We start from the raw sequence: 19,219 nt of genomic DNA on the forward strand, positions 1-19,219 counted from the left end.
AATCAGACCTGACTAGAAGAGAGACACTCACACGCCACAGACCGACAGAGAGAGAGACAATGATCTCAAACTGGAATAAACTACTTACAACACACAGCAGACAGCATGGTAAGATACCACACACACACACACACACACACACACACACACACACACACACACACACACACACACACAGGCTGTAGCTTGTAGCATATGTAGAGTGTGTGTTTTTGTGTGTGGGGGAGGAGGCTTCAGGGGGTGTAGGGTTTCTACTAAGGTGTATTCTTCGTGTGTGTGTGTGTGTATGTGTGTGTTAAAATACATTCAAATATAGTTTCCTCTGGACTGATTTTGAATTCAGCCTCTGGAGTTCAGTTGAGTTATTACTGAACCTGAAACAGGAGACGGACTCAGCTGTCAGAGAGACAAAGACAAACCACAGCAGATTAATTAGAAATAAGAAAAAACAAACAGCAAAATCAAAACAACACAAACAATACAATGAAGGGATTTTATTAAAGTCTCTGCAGCCTCCTGCTGTTTTTCCAAACTCTGTTCAAAAAGGCAAAACTTTATATTAAACTACCAGAGATCAGAACATGAGCAGTTTTCAGAGATCCTGGTCTTCACATCCTGCTGTATTAAACTTTACATTTGCTGTTTTCGTCTCTTTTGGTGTGTCCTTTTCCAAATCTGTCCAGATGTGTTCTTGGTAAATGTGTGTAAAATGAAGCTGCAGATATAGAATAGAATAGAATAGAATAGAATAGAGTAGAACAGAATCTTTCCATCTGATGTGATGATGCAGATGTAAACAACATGGCGTCATTGTGACTCTGTGAGGTTTTTGCTGGAGATAATTGATGCTGGTGCTGCATATTGTTTTACTGGTTTGGACTCAGGCGGAGCCGTTTGTCTGTATATCTGTGTGTGAATGTCTCGAGTACGTTCTGTCTGCACAGAACCAGTGAGAGCTGCTGCTTTGGACTCCATGTTTTGTCCCTCAGCTCTTCCTGTTGTCAGTCCAGTCATGAAGGTCATAGTTTAGTCGTTGAGGTTCTGGATCCTGGATGATCGCAGCTCACTCACCACTCGTGGCTTGTTGTTGTCACCTGTGTGCTGCAGTCTCCATACATGATTATTGTATCCTGTGTGTGTTCTGTAGTGTATGGGACTGTTTCATCTTTACTAATAATCATTTGACATCTCTGAAACTGTTCCTGTCTAAAAGAACATATTTGTATAGTTTAGTGAAACCACAACACTTCGATCACACATCAATCCAACATTATTAAGCTCGTTTCACCCATTTAAAACGAGGGAGAGGACCAAGTTCATAATCAAGCTGCTGACAGTTAATATCCCGTCCGTCAAGCTTCATCTTTGTTATATTTTCTGTAGTTTCACACAAACTGTTGATTAAATCTGTCATGTATATTTCTCTTGTGTTCCATTTCCTTGACAGTGAAGAGATGAGAGATGAGCAGATTAAATGAATATAAATACTGTAGCACATGAAAACATTGTTCAAGTCATTGTTCAAGATTTAGTGGATGGACTCCTCTGAGCCACCTCTCTGCTCTCAGGAACATTTTACACACAGACTGTAACTCTATCAATACTAACAACATTATGATTCTCAGATCAATACCACGTGTTGATGTGTACACAAGCAGACCTTAATTTTATCAGTAATCAAGAGATATGTTATTGTTCTTCACTGATGAATCTCTCACTCTTACTGATGATTCTACATCAATAACTCTTGTCTGAACTAAAAGGATTTATGGTGAATAGTCTAAAAATAGCACCTGACCTGTTCGGACACTGGATCTAGTTTCTGCACCTGATCCTCTGGACTCTTACCTGCAACACTTGTGCGTGTTTGAAGACAAGAACTGTATCTTCTGTCTGAAGATTTTGACTTCAGACATTTAAGAACTTGTGATGTAAAAACAGTGATGCTGTGGTGTCATCGGCAGAGTTTTGAAATGGAGCTGAAATGGAACTCTGAGCAGGCAGAGAGTAAAGACACCTGAGGCTGTTGTATCACACACAGACACAGACACACACAGACAGACACACAGACAGACACACACGGACACAGACTGACACACAGACACACACAGACGGACAGACACGGACACACACGGACACGGACACACACAGACAGACACAGACACACAGAGACAGACACACACACAGACACACACAGACACAGCGTGATACGGTTGTTTTGTTTCCATGGAGTCGATTGTACAGACGGTCACTGTGTGTGTGTCAGTGAGAAACACAAGCTCTGACATGTTGGAGAGACTAGAACCAGAACCAGAACAGGAACCAGTGAGTGTCTCTATATATCAAACTGTATTTATACGTGATTCATTCAAAATGACAACTGATCGTATTAGTTGATGGAGTACAGTTGATGGTACTGTCAGAGCTGCAACGACTGATGGCTTAATCAGTTGCTCCGTATTTTCATTTTCATCCAAAAGTTCTTTGACATCTGAAAGGATATAGATATCTTGAATGTTTGGGCCAAGCAGTCCAAAACCTAAATGTTTGTTTTCACTCTCTAACATCATCTTTAAGAAAATAGAGTCACTTAAACTAATTTTAAACTCGGTACAAACTAAATCGGGTCAAACGACCTGTTTGGACTCGTTGTGATTCACATGATATTTAACAGTTGTGAAGTAATGCATGTCTTCGGGAGTTGTCGTGTTGTTGACCAGCTCTCTTTGTGTCTTTGACCTGAAGGTGTCCATATATTGATTAAAAATGATTGATGGCTGTGATGTTATGCCATCATGTTGATGATGTCACTGACATGTGACCAGGTATATTGTAGTTAACCCCTCCACACCCTGTCACTGTGATGCATGATTGATCGCAACAGACGGTCTGACTGAATCTCACTGAAGAATAGGAAGTTCTCAAATCAAGTAACTTCCTCCATGTTTACACGCTCTCCTCCTTCAGGCTGCAGGACAAACACAGCATCATCTGCAGACAAGTTGAACCGGGCTTCACTTTAACAGCAACACAATCAAACAAGACCCAACAATCAACACGCTGTTGTGCTATAGGTGATACATCTGTAGTCATTTCCTGGTGATCATGGAGGATGAATGAACTGTTGTCTGATCAGTCTGTTATTCAAACAGGGCTTCCTGCATTACATCCTGTCACCTCACCTGTACCTGTAGCAACATGCCCACATCAACACAGACCACAGGCAGAATCACTGTTTGTAACCAGACTGTACACAAACACTCCAGTGATGCCAATAAACAAACAGCCTTTCAACAGTCTATCCTTGAGATGAAGAAGAGAAACTGCTACAGCTGCTGGTGGAGCAGAAAGTGCTGCTCTGTGTCACAAACAGCCAGAAGGATCGGCTGAATACAAGACTGTTATCAGTCTGTGGATAACTGGATTAAACTCTGCTGATGCCCGGCAGCGCAGTGCTCAGCAGAGTACTAGATTAAGACACAGATAAGAGAAGTGTAGTGATGGAGGCAGGACGTGTTCAGACTCCTCCTCACACTGTGAGTCTGTAGTGTTTGGACTTGTTTAGGGGCTGAGAGTCGTGAAGATCTGCAGGAATGTTCAGACTCAGATAATGGACTCGTACTGATGGATGGAGGCTCTAATGAGGTTACACTCATAATGCGGGAACACTGAAGCAACATACAGCTATTCACTGGCATGTGACTCAATGAGTGGGATCTGTTGGATGTCATCACGTCGGCTGCAGTTTGACTTTTAGTTAGGACGAGTTATTCAGACACATTGGTGTAAAAGACCTAATAACTGGTATCCTCAGTAACCTTCCTCTTATGAACACACTAAACTTACAGACGGATGATTTTATCATGTTTTCATTGTTAGCCTGTCGGCTGGTGCTCTCTGAATGATAGTCGTCTTGTTGTGTCTTCTTATTCTGCACCAGTTTAATGACTGACCTCAACCACAGAGAGTAGCTGGTGTTGTGAACTTCTCCAGTAAAACATATAAAAGAAACAGTATCCCACACTACTACAGCCCCTGTAAACTTTAAATGTTAAAAACAAAAATATTTTTCAAACATAAAATGTTCTAGACTAGTTGGATTGAACTGAATGCCTTTAGTTTACTGTAATCAAATGTTGCTAAACTCTGATGTATTCACAGAAAACTGAATCAGTAAGTTCTTGTGTTAGACTTGATGCTGGCAGTGTAAGAAAGGCTGTGATGGTATATCTTGTTCCAGCTATGCGTCTATTCTCGCCTGACATCTCAAGTATTGCAATCAAAGTAAGTGGCTGCATCAGCTGTTCAGAAATATCCAACAGATGGAAACTTTAGGGGCATCATGGAAGCAGCTCCCTGAGCTGCATCACGTTGTGTCCTACACACCGAGGCTGGATTTTCTCCCTCTGTCATGTGTTTTTTGCGGTGTTTGAATTGTTTCAGGAGTTCCTCAGAGTTCCTGAGGTAACTATGACACAGGCTGATTTGATTTGTGTTTGGAGAAAACAGGGTTCAGGTCAGTCTGCAGACAGAACGAGGTTTCCAGCTGTTGGTCTGTATCATGTTTAACACACTGACCCACTGGGCATCACTTCCTGTCCTGATGGAAGCTGTGTCACGCCGCCTCACGGGTCACATGTCAGGGAAACATCTCAGTGTTTGGCCGTGCAGGCTATAACTCAGCCAGAAAGGCTTTTATTTCTCTGATAAAAGATGTTTCTCAGGTCACTGATGGGAAGTGTCCTTGGTTGCTGATGCTGTGTTTGGGACAGGACAGGACAGTCCTGGGTCGATGGACTGCAGAGTCCTGGTCTCAGTGAATAGGAGAGGACACAATGAGGTTCTTGTTCCTCCAGAAACTTTGTCTTTAACACGCTGTCACCTTCCTGCTCCAACCCGCCTGAAACATGACGCCTCCACTCCGCCAACATTGTTGGGGAACCTAAACCCCCGTCAGAAGATGGATACCCAGGACCAAATGATCTGATCTACTTCAGTTTGAGGAATTTAACCACCAACAGACACAGATATCGATACTGATTATTCTGAATTTATAGTTCAGATCAGTGATTCATCTGCCAGTATGAATATATAATAATATATTATGATATATTTTACATTTTCATATTAACAAACGTGTCCCTGTCAAAGATGAAGAATCCTCACCGCATAATATAAAACAATATCAGCATCCAAACATTTAGTTTGATCCAAATGAGGTGTTTGGTTTATTAGAGACCTGCAAGCTTTTTAGTTGTCAGAGTAGTGATTTATTTACTGCTGTCGGGATGTCGAGAGATGTTCTATAAGTATGAGAGAAAAGCATCAGCAGTGATCTGGGATCAGACTTCAGACTGGTCTAACCTGTCCTGTCCGGTCGAGTGCTTCAGTCACAGCAGGTCCCAGAGGGGCCGAGGCATTACCTCTTCCTTTCCACGGAGGACCTCAACAGAGTGGCCATGAACCGAAGCTTTTTGTTGCGTGCCTCCTCTGCACAGCTGGGCTCAGATTGAGAATCACTGGGTCTGTGAGTTCAGTTCAGTGTGGCAGCCTCAAATCTAATCTGCTGTTTTAGAAACTCTCCATGTGAAGGTCATCGCTCTGCTATCAGTCTCAGCTCTGCGGCGCCGACGTCATAGTGTTCCCCTCATGGAGAGAGACGCGGAGGTTTGTTTGCGATGGACCCACCTCCCACGCACACGCACACATACACACACGCACACACACACCCACACAGCTGTTGGCTCTCATGAAGGTGTGAACTCCTGTGAAAACACACCAGAGGAGGCAGAAACAAAAGGACCATGCGATCATAAGCCCTTTTTACACAGCAGTGCCACATTAACTCCAATCATCCCGCGATGGTGATTCACACAGAGCGAAGCATCTCCGCCTCTCCGTGTGTAATTCACACAGAAAGCCGGCGCTGCCACTCCTAAAGAGGCGCGGCGGTACACGTCATGATGATGACGTTGGTGTGTTTTCAAGGTGTTTCCCTGGTGTCCCTTCTGTCAATCTGAACCCGCAGACAGTTTATAATCATATGGATGCTGTTGTAATGTCTTGTGATTGAGATCCTGACTCACCAAACATCCTGGAACTTGACAAAATTGTGTTTTTCGTGCTAAATTACATAATTAGGCTACATAATCACCATCAGTGAACTGGAAGCTGTCTGACTCCCTCGTTGGGATGAAGCTGTTTTCTGAAGTCTCAGTCCAGAGGGCTGACGGTCGCAGTGATTTATTTTCATCACAAACACTCGGTGAGTTAAAGTTTTTTGACCATGACAGACATGTGACGAAGAGCCGGTAGGATTGGCAGGAGGACAGACACTTCTCCATGTATATCTACAGTATTCCTCAGTATTTCAGTACAGTACAGTATTGCAGTATTTCCTCATATAAGTTGTCAAAGACAGTTACAGATACTAAGTTACTGTTGTTTGGTCCTGTAACGTTGCTTTGTGTGACATTTCTCTGTATTTAGTTGAGTGAAGGACCCGTGTAGTTAACCGACCGTCCGACCGACACGCTCCGCTGTGCGCCTCCAGCTTATGTTATGGTTTGGTTCACCAATAATACGGCCCTGATACTAACTCCAGAGGCGGATCAGTGCCGGAGCAAAATTTCACTCCTCGCTGCATCTGACACTTTCACACAGAGGCGGGTGCGGAGAATTGGCGCAGGATCCCCGCATGCAAACAGCAGTGTGAATCGAGCTACACTCACTACCAACAGACTGCAGTCACAAAGACACGATCCAGCTTCTCTCTGCCTGCACGTGGACAGTGTCCTCTGTCCTCTGCTGTCTGTCTGTGTTGGACTTTCACACAGCACAGTGACAAGGATGAAGTGATGCATTCAAATGGACCTCGTTCACTCGGTTATATTAGAGGGCCCAACAACAGCTGTATTATCTGAGGAGGCTGAGGAAGTTTGGCATGTCACCTGAGATCCTCAGCACCTTTGCAGTTGCGTTGTTTTTTGGGTTTTTTGAAGTAGAGTATTTTAATTGAAAAGGGCAACTGGAAGAGTACAGTTATTCCTGCTCAGTGTTGTTCCATTAATAATGAATCATAAACATGCTGCTGACAATCTGCCACTATTGTGTTTTCTTACAGGGTTTCCTTTACATGTAATTGACTGTGGCGCACTGCCATGGCAAAATAAAAGCCGCCATGCCTAAAAAATTCAGTGTTTCCTATTGATTAATATTTCTGCCTTTCCTGCGCATACCGACGTTTCAGTCAGTCTCTTTTTTTTTCATTACTTTTAATGACTTCAGTACTGCTAATTCAGAGTTGTATTAGTAAAAAAAAAATAATAATATGAAGCTGTTTTCAAACCTGGAGCAGTGCGCTTCATGCACTTGGAGGCTCCTCCATTCGCACAGACACACACACACACACAGGTGGTGGGTCTGTGTGTCGCTCCGAAGCAGCCATGAATTAGTTACAAAATGACAAAAATATCGTCTATGACTGACAGACTGTGAGTTGAAGAGTATCAGAAACATCTAGTTTGTTCACAAAAAAAATCCGATTTCATGTAAAACCGTTGGCATAAATAAATCCAGTGTTAGAGTAAGGAAATATTTTACCGTCGACTTCCACTGCAGTCCTTGACGTTAACTAGCATGTTGGATGTTTACCTTGATAATTAACTAGAGGATTAAAATGGTCACTCAGACCAGAGTCCTGCACGGGTCTTATTTTGCAAACCCGTATCCGCCCAAACCCGCCATGCTTTGAACCGCATCCGACCCGTTTTCCGACAGTAGCACAAATTACATTCCATACCCGAGCCAACCCGCTCTAAATTCATACCGCCGCCCGAGGGAAAATTAGACGGACGCAATTTTTAAAAATGAAAGTAAGCCAGCGTGGGGAATGGTAGTTCTGGGAAGGCGCAAGCCTGCATGAATGAGCTCATATGAAATATAAATGCTTATCATTTGTGTCGCTAATAATGACTGATGATAAGTGACGCCTTGAAAATGGCATTCGTAAAACCCGACCTGTCTCTCCAGGTCTCCATCCAACCCGCATCTGTGTCCGACACAACACATTATTTTTCACCCGTGCAGGACTCTGACTTAGATAACTCCCCTCTTGAAACAAATAATAAAAATAGTATTTCTTTACAATAGTAGATGAATCTTCATCCCAACCCCATGCAGGGGAGTTCATGATGGCTGTGTGAGAGCATTATAACCAAAGGAAAAGAAATGAAATTCCCTGTCAAGTAGCCTATGATGTAAGTATAAATATTACAGTATGATGACCCAAACGCAACCCCCCCACCCCAGTGCCACAGTATCAGAAAATACTGGAGGAAACACTGTCTTAGTTAATCTCTTTTCAGTTGTAATGTCCTGACATGCAGATATTGCATGGAGGTGAACTTGCATCCTGGGTGTAACGTTGCCCCCTGGCTTTGAGTCTTCAGTCTTGAGTCTTTTTTATTTCTTTTTTTACTTTATTTTTATTAAAGTTTTCAGGTGTTTTAAACAGTTAAAAAACAACAAAGCAAACAGACAAACAGAAAAAACAGAAAATCCAGAAGACAGACTGCTGATACAAGGTTGACAGGTTTGTGATCATTCACACAGACGATGAGTTACATCTCAAAGAATATGAAGTCCACCTCTCAGTACTTTGTATATTGCTCAGCCTGTAGTCTGAAGGAGGTCATGTTTTCCATGCATTGTATTTCATTAACAACAGTGAACCAGTCATTCCTTGATGGCAGATTTGCCTGCAGCCATTTCTGTGTAAAGGCCTTTATAAAGATTGTTGTCCTGGACCATAAGTCCAACTGGGGTCTTACCCAGATACAGTTTAACAGAAGAAAAATCAACTTCTAGAACAAAGATCGTCTTATTTCTCCAGTGAGTTCTTGTCAATAAGGTTGAATAAAGGGGCAGGCCCAGAATATGTGAAAGTGGTCTGCCATTATCTGTCCACATTGTCTCCAGGATTTATCCTGTCCCTGGAGACCCTGCGGTTTAAATTTCAATTTAGGAGAAAAATGTTATGTTCTTCCAGCAGGATTCTCGCCAAGCTCTGAAGTTGCTGGTCCAAGCCTGACCCACCCAGACATCGCTCCAGTTATCCTCAGATATCTCCAGGCCAGACTCCCCTCCCAGTTCTGCTGAACCTGGAGAGTAGAAGGTTCCTGGAACTTTGTAGGAGTTTATACATTTTTGATATGAAATGTTTAGTGTCTTTATCCTTCTGTGCATCAGTAAATATGCTGATCAGACTGGAAGCCCTATTGTCTGTTTGTTTGATGTCCTTGTTGAAATGGTCTGTGACCTGGAAACACCTGAGTCTGTCCTCTCTTCCTCTGTATGATTCAGAGATGTGGATTAAAGACTGTAGGCCATCCTTGTGGGCTACAGTGCAGCAGGCTGTTATACCACTGAGTGCCCACTGCCTGAGGTGCTTATCCAAACCTGCTGGTATAAACTCTGAGTCATATGCCATTTCAATATGTTCGTGTGTTTCTCGAGATGAAGCTTCTTACAGGTGTTTACCCACACACGGAGGGCAACCCTGGGCCAGCAAGGTTATTTTATCCAGGTGAGGATCATAGTGTTGGCAGTTAGCTAATAAAGACTGTGCTGGTGCTTCAGATCACATTAATCCCAAATCTTTCCATTTGGCAGAGTAGTTCATCATGATGTGTATCATGATGTGTATCAGCCTGGTACTCTCTCTCTTTCCTCCTGCTCCCAACATGATCCTGTACTGTGATCAGTTTACTGCTGGGCCCGTTCACTCACCCTGAAGCTGTTGTAGCTGCTCAGCTTTCATTCCTGCTCATCATTCATGGAGTGAGATAAGATCAGATGGATGAAACTTTGATCCCTGAGTGGAGAATCTCTTTAAACAAGCTGCAGCAGGTCACAGCTAATAGGCAAATAGACTGTGAGTGAGAACAAAGCCAACTCATTATTAAGGGAAATGTCAGGATGAAGTCAGATTAGATGTAAAACACCAGCAGAAGAACTTCCTGAGACAGAAGACCTTTTCACACGAGACTCATGTTACCTGTGGCGCTTGTTTGATGTCTGTGGTCTTAATCCTGAGTGTAATCTGTCATCTGACAAAACTAAAACAGCTTCAGTTCAGGATGTTTGTTTGCGGAGCTCCTCAGTGGAGTTGATCTGTTCGAAGCAGCTTTCTACCACTGACCGCTACTCACATGAAGCCTGTTTTGTTCTGGGCTGGACCGTCATTGGTGAGCTACATAACAGCAATGTGATTACTCATGTAGGGTTAAAGAAGAAAACTATGGAAACATAAAACTCTAACACAACTTGTTATCTGACCTCTGACAGCACACCATGAATGAATACAGAGGCTGAGTTCAAACGGCTCCTGCACACATGTTTGACAAGTTATTGCAAGTTATTGCTAAGAATATTAATAACCGTTGGACATCGCTCCTCCTTTCCTGTAGAGTTTCCAGTCCTAAGTCATGCTGGACCCTGATTGGTTCTAAACTAGTTGTGACTAATTAGTCCTGCAGGTAAAGGTGTTGAACTGAGATTTTGGTCTGTTGTATCCAGTGTCACGCGTTCAGTTTATGATTTTCGGTCTGCAGGTTTGATTTATAAAGTAATGCTAACGTTAGCTTCTGATCCAGCACACTTTGTATTTGATGAATGTGGGCGCTGATGAATGAAAATAACCTAAACGGGTTTCATTCATCTAAAAAACCAAAAAACCAAAATGATATTGGCTGCAGTGTTCAGGTGAAGTGAACACCACGTAGCACCACCTTAGCCCATCAGTCCTGGTATCTGCCCCCAGGCCTCCTCACACCTCCACCCTGCTCCTCTTTACTCCCCCTGGGTTTGATGTGTAGGACAGCTGGCCTCTTCTGTCACTGTGGGGGTCAAAGGTCAAGTCTCCTGTGGGTCCCTAGCCTTTTAGAGCCCTTCCCTCCCCGTGCTGTGTCACTGCGATTGGTTACTAAAAAGGTCATGACCTCCGCCTTTTGAAAACCACAACCCCTCTTATGGTGTGGTTATTTAATCACATGACTGTCGGAGACGCTTCATTAGATTTCAGTGTTATAACAGAATATCTGAACAACATGTGTATGTGAGGAGTCCAGTGACGGAGACGCTGACCCTGCTGTTTACTGCACCCTCGTCCTCCACACCCAACAGGAACTGGTTTTTCAATCAGCAGTGATCTGAACAGTTGGGTGGATGAATCATGGCCCTCCAGGGAGAGAGAGGCTCACACTGGCTATTCATTAAAACCAGCAGAACCTGAGAGATGGGATTAGTTAATCTTAAAGGCTCCATCTGGATGATTAAACAATAACCTCTCTGCACCAGGACTCAAACACACACACACACACACACACACACACACACACACACACACACACACACACACACACAAACACACACACACACACACACACACACACACACACACACACACGACTCATCACACTGCTGATGTGCTGCACTGTTTTAAGAGCATCCTGCTCTCTGATTGGCTGACAGGTGTGTGGCACCTCTCACATATTTCTGGTTGGTTGTTTATTTGTTTCCAGATTTTTCTTCAGTGATTTCCTGAAACATACTGATGATGACCCTCACTCACCCCTCCTCACTCACTCATAACGCTTAGTTAAATTAAACTTTTAATTAGTTTTCTGGTGATTTTATAAAGACAATGGCATCATTGTGGCTGTTGTGACCTGTGTCGTTCGTTTGTAGTTGAAGTTTTAGTTCAGTTCATCATTTGTGCTCTTCTTTTTTGTGTTTTCTTAAACTTTGTCCTAAAGAGAGAATGAGTCTGTTAAACAGTTTGCTTTGACACATATTGTGTGTGTTCTGGAGAATATGAAGATAATAAAGTTAGATGCTTCAATCATAATAATATACTTTGTTTCTCCACAGACAGACACATCTTTTAATCCAGTTCTTCATGTAGACAGTAATATTTTTTATCATGTAACACTTTAGAATTCCTCGTACAGATTAGAGCATTAGTTCCCTCAGAATATGGTTCATAGTAAAATTGGTATTGTAGCTCAAGTAGCCCTAACTTAATTGATTTTGAATTGAATTTGATGGAACGAGGACTTTGTGGGCTGGAGTGAGATGGATTCCTGTGATCAGTGTTGATATCAGCTCAGTTGGACAGTGTGATCATGCTGCTGGTGTTGGCCAGGCTGCAGAAGCAGTTTGCAGCCACTGCTCTGGTTTTTAATGACTTAAAGGCAGGAACACATCGGCCCAACTGTTGGACGTCTGAAGCGTTTGGGGAGACTCGGACGAGGTTGGGAACAAATATATTTGATGTGTTCAGCTGTGCTGGAAGCTTTCAGAGCCGCTGGACGTCGTCTGCTCCGATTCATCATGTGACGTCTGAGGAGGAGGGCTGTCGGCCGTCTGAGCCATTGGATTCTCTGATTGGTGGTGTGCTAGAGAATCAGCGAGGTGTGTGGGAGGGGCAGAATACTGTGCGCGCTTTGTTTTTCTATGCACTCTGTTCATTTCCTGTTCCTGTTTTCACCCGCTTATTGCACCTTGCACAAGCGCAGAACGTACACGCTACTGTGGAGCTGACAGCACTTCGAAGTGTTGTGTTCAGTGCAACTTCTCTGCCCAACGGGTCAGACAAGAGGCAACAGAGTGGTCGGATAAAGGCAGTTGGTTTGAGTCTGGGTGGTGTGTGGGGGCCTTAAGAGGTGACCATGATTAAGCTGCTGCGGACTGACATACTGTGTCTGCTGACCGACACTGTGTTGGTGTTGATATTTGTTCTTGTTGTATCCTCTTGTATTTACGACATTAACTTTTCTGTGAGCCTGAAGAAGTTGCTTGTGTCAACAGTTTGAACGCATTATCTGTGCTGGTCAGTCATCGTGCCTTTCAGCAGCACAAAAATCCCCCTGCTGTCATCTGATATCCTGCTGCTAATATTGGCTTCAGCTCTACATTTGACTGCCAGTTGTTGTGTGTGAATCCTGCCCAGCTGAGTCACATCCAGAATATTCTGACTAAAGGAGAACGCTACCGTGTTGCTGGGTGAGCAGGACGACATGACAGGAAACTTCCAGCTGATCTCCATCAAAAGACTCACCCAGTCTGATTTACATGTTTTGCTGTTAGCTAACGTGCTAATCAGCAGTTCATCCTGCTGTCAGCTGGTGGAGATGCGTTCTGTTGTTGGTCCACCGCTAACTGTTGCTATAACCACAATGTCTCCTTTTACATTTCTGTTCAGTAAACATATTTGACTGGTTAAGTTGCAGGTCTGTGTGAATTATGGTGAGCAGGTATTGTTATTATATATCATGTTAAAGAGGCTGGGCTCATATTCTCCTGAGCTGCCAGAAAAGGAGAGGGATGATAAAACAGAAATAAATGGCGTCACATTAACAGTCAGACCTAAAGTCACCATTCAAATGTATGTCGTCCTATATTCACAGAGTTGCAGAGAGCCGACTGTGGCCAGACGTTGTGTGATATTTTTACCTGACCAGTCTTTACTGCCTCCAGGCCAATAGATCCAGTTACAGCCCTGTTCCTGAACTCACCGCCGCAAGACAGGGCCTCCCAGCCACTCCTCCACGCCGACGCGCCCTCAGCAGTTAGCATGACATGTTCAACTGGTGTTTGACTACACTCAAAGAAAAACACGTGCTGATCAGACGCGTGTTGGCTGCATCTGAGAGCAGCTCACAGACAGATAACAGCTGAGACACTCATGTACAGTAACATGAATATGTAGAGTAATTATAGCAGAGGAGGCTGCTGTTACTGATCAGTGGTGCTGCTCTGTGGTTCTGGGTTAGGGGAGTAAGTGGACTGGTTCTTCTCATGTCTCTGGTATGAAACCTAAACAGGTCCTGGTCTGACCCTGAATCTGTCTACGGTCAGAAGGAATCAGAGTAAATGTTCACATGTGGAAGTGGCTCAATGACTCTCAGGTCTTTGTGTGACTGGAATGTGATGCAGAGGTGTGGCGTTTTTAAAAACAGCTGCTCTCGTGTAACACACATGTTCTCAGTTGTATTCTTTTTGGCTGCTGCTGTTAAAGATCACCATTTACTATTTAACATGACTGTTGAGCCCTGGACTATAGAACCATGGACTGTTACCTGAGCTACAACCCAGAATAGCTTCATCTTTGGTCATTTTTGGGTTGGGACAGTTTCGTCTCTAATAATCTCAAATAATCTGAAATTGCTTTATTTGAACTTACATTATTACCCTGTCTATTTTAAAGAGTTTAATCTTTCAACAAATGATTGGTTACCATAAATGATTTAATCTTAGCTGCAACCCTCTTAAATTACTTGATCATCAGTTACCAAAAATGTGTTTCTGATCAGATTCCTCTGAAGACTCAGGCAGCCTGTTTTGCAGTAGCCCTGGGATAAGCATACAGATATTGATTATTTAAAGGTAAAAGTGTGAAATAAGTCATTGTAGGAGCTAAGCTAAGACCGAAGTATCTGTAGCATGTCTGTTTGTAAGATAAACTAAATCAAGTTTGACCCTCGTCCTCCTTTGTTCTCTAAGGACTCTGAATCTTTGGATCGCTGCATCCAGGCGGCTCTGTCAGCCCTCTACCCGCCATTCCAGGCCACTTCCCCAACTGTCCTCTGTCAGGTCCTCAACGTGGTGGAGAGCTGCTACAGAGGAGATGGTCTTCGCTACCTGATCCACTTCCTGTTGCCTGCAAAGCAGTTCTTGGTAAACCTCCAACAAGATGCATGTGTGAGTATCCTTATATCTGTCTGCTTTTAGTGTCCGTGGAGGCTTCAAAGGTCACGTTCACCCAGTCTTTAGGAGCCAGCGCCTAACCTCCTGTCAGCGGAGGCCACTGTCCCACGGGTGGAGGCCACTGCCACTGTGGAGGACCCAGGTGAAGGATTGTTGCTTCAGGATGAGTTTAATACAAATTCTTTGGATATGACGTGTTGGTTTTATGAAACTTTACTGTGACAGTCACCACCCAGTAGATGCTCAGTTAACAGAGTGAAAGAACAAGAGATCTCTGTATCTTTTGCGTCATGCTTCAGCAGTCAAATATGATGGAGGGGGACAGAATAAACAAGAGGCTGTGATTCAGGAGATTATCAGTGGATATGAGTCGGTCTTCACTCTGATGAAGTGACTCTCTCTCTCTCTCTCTGGTCAAGTCTGTTCTTGCCTGTTGAATACCATGTGCTGGTTGGCTCATGTGTCATGTTTAGTTAAGGTGACTCTGTGGGATCGTCACTCACCTGCCTGCTGCTGAGTGTGGCCCCGCCCACATCAGACAGAGGAGGAAGTCAGGAGGAAAAGCTGAAAAGTGTGTTGATGTGATTTATTTAATGTGAATGTCCACAAACATGTGAGGCAGTTTGTTCAACTATCCACCCGTTGCCTCAGAAGCCTATGGGGGCTGCCATGACAGATAACTACTTCCGCTGGCCTTTTTTTGTATCCAGTTGCCTTGCAGCTGCATGACTGACCGCTGCCACCAAGCTAGCCCTAAACAGCTAGCATTATGTTATAAATGCTAAGTGTGGCTCGTGGCTTTGAGACTAAAATAGATATTTGAGTTTATGAATATCTTCCACAGAGTAGCTGCTGCATGACTGCATCACTTTCCTTTAAATTATCCGTGCTGTATTTTTAGCTTGATTGACAGTTTTTAGAGCCATCTTGACAGTTACATCCAGTTCAACCAGGTCAACCGGAACAGCAAAGCTAGACTACCACTATGAACCATGGGTAAACTCACAAAGTCATGAATAAGGTGGATACAGCTGTGACCACAGCTGGACTCCATTTGAGCTCTCCTGTGACAGATGTTCCAACATCTAGTTCACAAAGAGAACAAACTTCAGAGACGATATTTGGTTGTTGTTAGACACAAGTGTTCCCGTATAATCTAATAATAGACATATTCTCCTCTCCTCTCCTCTCCTCTCCTCTCCTCTCCTCTCCTCTCCTCTCCTCTCCTCTCCTCCTCAGTTGCAGCACTGTGGTTTCTTGTTTCGTCATGAAGGCTGGCCTCTGTGTGTCCATGAGAAGGTAGTAGTTCAGCTCTGTCCATTGGATCAGCGCCTCCTCTGTCCAGGAGACTTCTACCTGGTGGTTTCTCCTCCTGCAGCCACTCCTCCTCCTTCTCGAGCACGTGGTGCCTCCTTCAGGAGCACTGTTAGCTCCTTCCCCCGCCTGCTTCTGTGCAGCGTGTCAGCTGGCAGCCATCATGTGGAGCAGCAGGAGGTGCCGGAGATAGCCCTACAGTCCCTCTTCAGCATGGCCTGGCTGGACTCTGTCAACAGGGAGAGGGAGCAGAGAGGAGCGTCCCGACTGGAGCGATGCCTGCTCTCTGCCCACGGGGACGTCTTCAGAGTCCCCTGGGAGGACCTGGTCTACCCACAATTCATCAGCCGGCACCGCACGTCCCTGCAGGAGGACAAGGAGTTGTCTGTTAAACATGGAGATATGTTCATTGATAGAACACACAATCCGTGTAGAGATTCTAACACGTCAGGACAGAATACAAAGCTCCTCCCACCATCTTCAAAAACTGACCAGTCACCATTGAGCAGCGAGGACTCGGAGGGCGAGTACGTGGAGCTGACAGAGCTCCCGCTGCCCCGCTTCTCACCGCAGAAAGGCTCCTTAACCCAGTCCATCAGCCTGCAGCGTCGAGCCAGGACCGGCACACACACGACGACACACACACCTCACAGCACCACTGCTACAACACACAACACGACACACACACCTCACAGCACCACTGCTACAACACACAACACGACACACACACCTCACAGCACCACTGCTACAACACACAACACGACACACACACCTCACAGCACCACTGCTACAACACACAACACGACACACACACCTCACAGCACCACTGCTACAACACACAACACGACACACACACCTCACAGCACCACTGCTACAACACACAACACGACACACACACCTCACAGCACCACTGCTACAACACACAACACGACACACACACCTCACAGCACCACTGCTACAACACACAACACGACACACACACCTCACAGCACCACTGCTACAACACACAACACGACACACACACCTCACAGCACCACTGCTACAGCACACAACACGACACACACACCTCACAGCACCACTGCTACAGCACACAACACGACACACACACCTCACAGCACCACTGCTACAGCACACAACACGACACACACACCTCACAGCACCACTGCTACAACACACAACACGACACACACACCTCACAGCACCACTGCTACAGCACACAACACGACACACACACCTCACAGCACCACTGCTACAGCACACACTCATACCGTGGGTAAAACACTCTCCTCCTGGTCCTGTGTGGAGGTCAGTTCTCAAACTGGGCATTGCTCCAGCCTCACCCAGGAGAACCTCAGTCAGGACCCCTCTAAACCTGTCATTCTTACACCCACCCTCCCCACCTCCATCCCCTCTGCTCCACCTGAAGTGGAGGGAGCCTCCACCTGTCAGATTGAGCACTGGACGTCACAGGAGCAAATAGAAGGTACAGATTCAGGCAGGAGTGTGAAGCTTGACACTGACCAGGCAAACTACACAGATCAGAGAGAGGAAGAGGAGGAAGTTAGGCGAGGAAGACAGGGGGAGACAGAGGCAGAGAGGGAGCAGGGAGACGTAATGGAGAGACAGATGGAGCCTAGAAGACATGACATTTTACTGCTGCGCATGCACACTGATGAAGAAGGAGGAGAAAGGGAGGAGGAGACAGAAGGAGAGATGGATGAGGGAGATGGTGAATTAGAGGAGGATGGAGCAGAAGAGGTGGAGGTAGAAGAGGAGGTTCAGGTTATAGTTGTGCAGCAGAGGCAAGAAAGAAGGCAGGAGGAGCAAGTGATGACAGAAGGAGAGAGGGGAGGAAGAGAAGGAGAGAGAGAAGGAGAACAGAGAGATGAGAAAGCAGATTTATGTTTGAACACACACTCTCAGGACTCTTATTCTGAAAGCAAGACACTTCAGACACACTCTGAAAACTCTTATTCTGAAAACCATATTCCACAAGCTAACTTTGAGGACCCTTATTCTGAAAGCAAGTCACTTCAAAAACACGCTGAGGACTCTTATTTTGAAAGTAACAGACAAGACAGACCCTTTCATGACTCTTATTGTGAAAACCACACACTAGAAAAACATTTTGATGAATCTGAGTGGAGCTCTGAACACACACACACTAAAGAGTCCAACACACCAGCGATGGATCCTGACTCACTTTGGACTGAACAGTCTGAAAATGGACCACAAAAACAGGAGGAGAAGAAGGAGGAAGAGGAGGAGCAAGAGGAGAGCAGCTGTGAGGAGGTTGGTGGAGGAAGAACTGCAGAGCTTCAGACTGAAGGTACAAAAACCTTTCTCCTCCTCAAACTCTTTTCCCCTCCTGCTTTTCATTCCACAGACCATCAGACTCTTTCTCTCTTCGTGTATCTCCTCCTCCTTCTCCTCTCATTGGGTGAATTAGTCCTCCTCATCATTCCCTCATACCTTCCTCCTCACCTCCCTCCTCAGTAAAAACTCACACTTCACCTCCTGTTCTAACTCTAACACTCTTCTGTTTGAATGTAGATGATGTAGAGCTACAGCCTGGTTGATGGACTGGTTATAATGGACTAGTAACTGGGACCAGTTCTTCCTGTGTGGACAGTAGAATTCTTCAGACTATAATGCTGACGATGTGATGGGAGGTGAAGCCGGGTTAAATCTGGAGCTGATATCATAGCAGCAAGTCCTTAAACTCAAAGCTGATCAGGGCTGAGATGTTTTACGGGGTTGGATTGGTGAAGTTCAGATGTTTTCATGTCTTAGAGTGTTGATGTAAATTAGATTTTATGATGGTCCTAATGAAGAGTTATCTAAATTTATACAAATCTACAACAAAATGCAGTTTTAAGGACCTGAACTCATCCGGACCTGCAGTAAACATGAGAACGAAGTGTAAACAGTGCTGTGACTGCAGGCTGCAGCAGGAGGGTTGCAGTCAGTGTGTTGTTAAATTTAGAGGAAAGGCAACAACAGTCATCATGACAAAGAACAGAGCATCGTTTTCCCTCCAGCTGTTTTAAACACAGTCAGACTCTTACCACTGATGCGCCTTTAAATCCTAAAGTCAGTGAGTTTATTGAAGGCAGAATACTTGATGGTCAGTGTA

General features: G+C 44.7%; 2 protein-coding genes across 4 annotated transcripts in view; both read left to right on the forward strand.

Annotated features, from left to right (window-relative positions):
* Window positions 1–9,272, forward strand: part of slc9a5 (solute carrier family 9 member A5) — a 57,679-nt gene extending 48,407 nt beyond the window's left edge. For 2 of the 3 annotated variants that reach the window (XM_037094271.1, XM_037094273.1), the window contains one exon: window positions 9,050–9,272. The gene's annotated coding sequence lies outside the window, so the exon portion shown is untranslated. The remainder of the gene's footprint in view (window positions 1–9,049) is intronic. The other variant, XM_037094272.1, reaches the window with a different exon arrangement.
* plekhg4 (pleckstrin homology domain containing, family G (with RhoGef domain) member 4) overlaps window positions 1–19,219 on the forward strand; it is a 73,120-nt gene that overhangs the window by 29,450 nt on the left and 24,451 nt on the right. Inside the window, exons 2-5 of the mRNA XM_037095464.1 lie at window positions 9,523–9,586; window positions 14,566–14,763; window positions 16,009–16,861; window positions 17,213–18,412. Of these exons, the coding sequence (XP_036951359.1) occupies window positions 9,523–9,586; window positions 14,566–14,763; window positions 16,009–16,861; window positions 17,213–18,412 (2,315 nt within the window). The remainder of the gene's footprint in view (window positions 1–9,522; window positions 9,587–14,565; window positions 14,764–16,008; window positions 16,862–17,212; window positions 18,413–19,219) is intronic.

This window comes from Acanthopagrus latus, chromosome 4 (genome assembly GCF_904848185.1).
Source record: "Acanthopagrus latus isolate v.2019 chromosome 4, fAcaLat1.1, whole genome shotgun sequence".
In the NCBI taxonomy this organism is placed as follows: Eukaryota; Metazoa; Chordata; class Actinopteri; order Spariformes; family Sparidae; genus Acanthopagrus; species Acanthopagrus latus.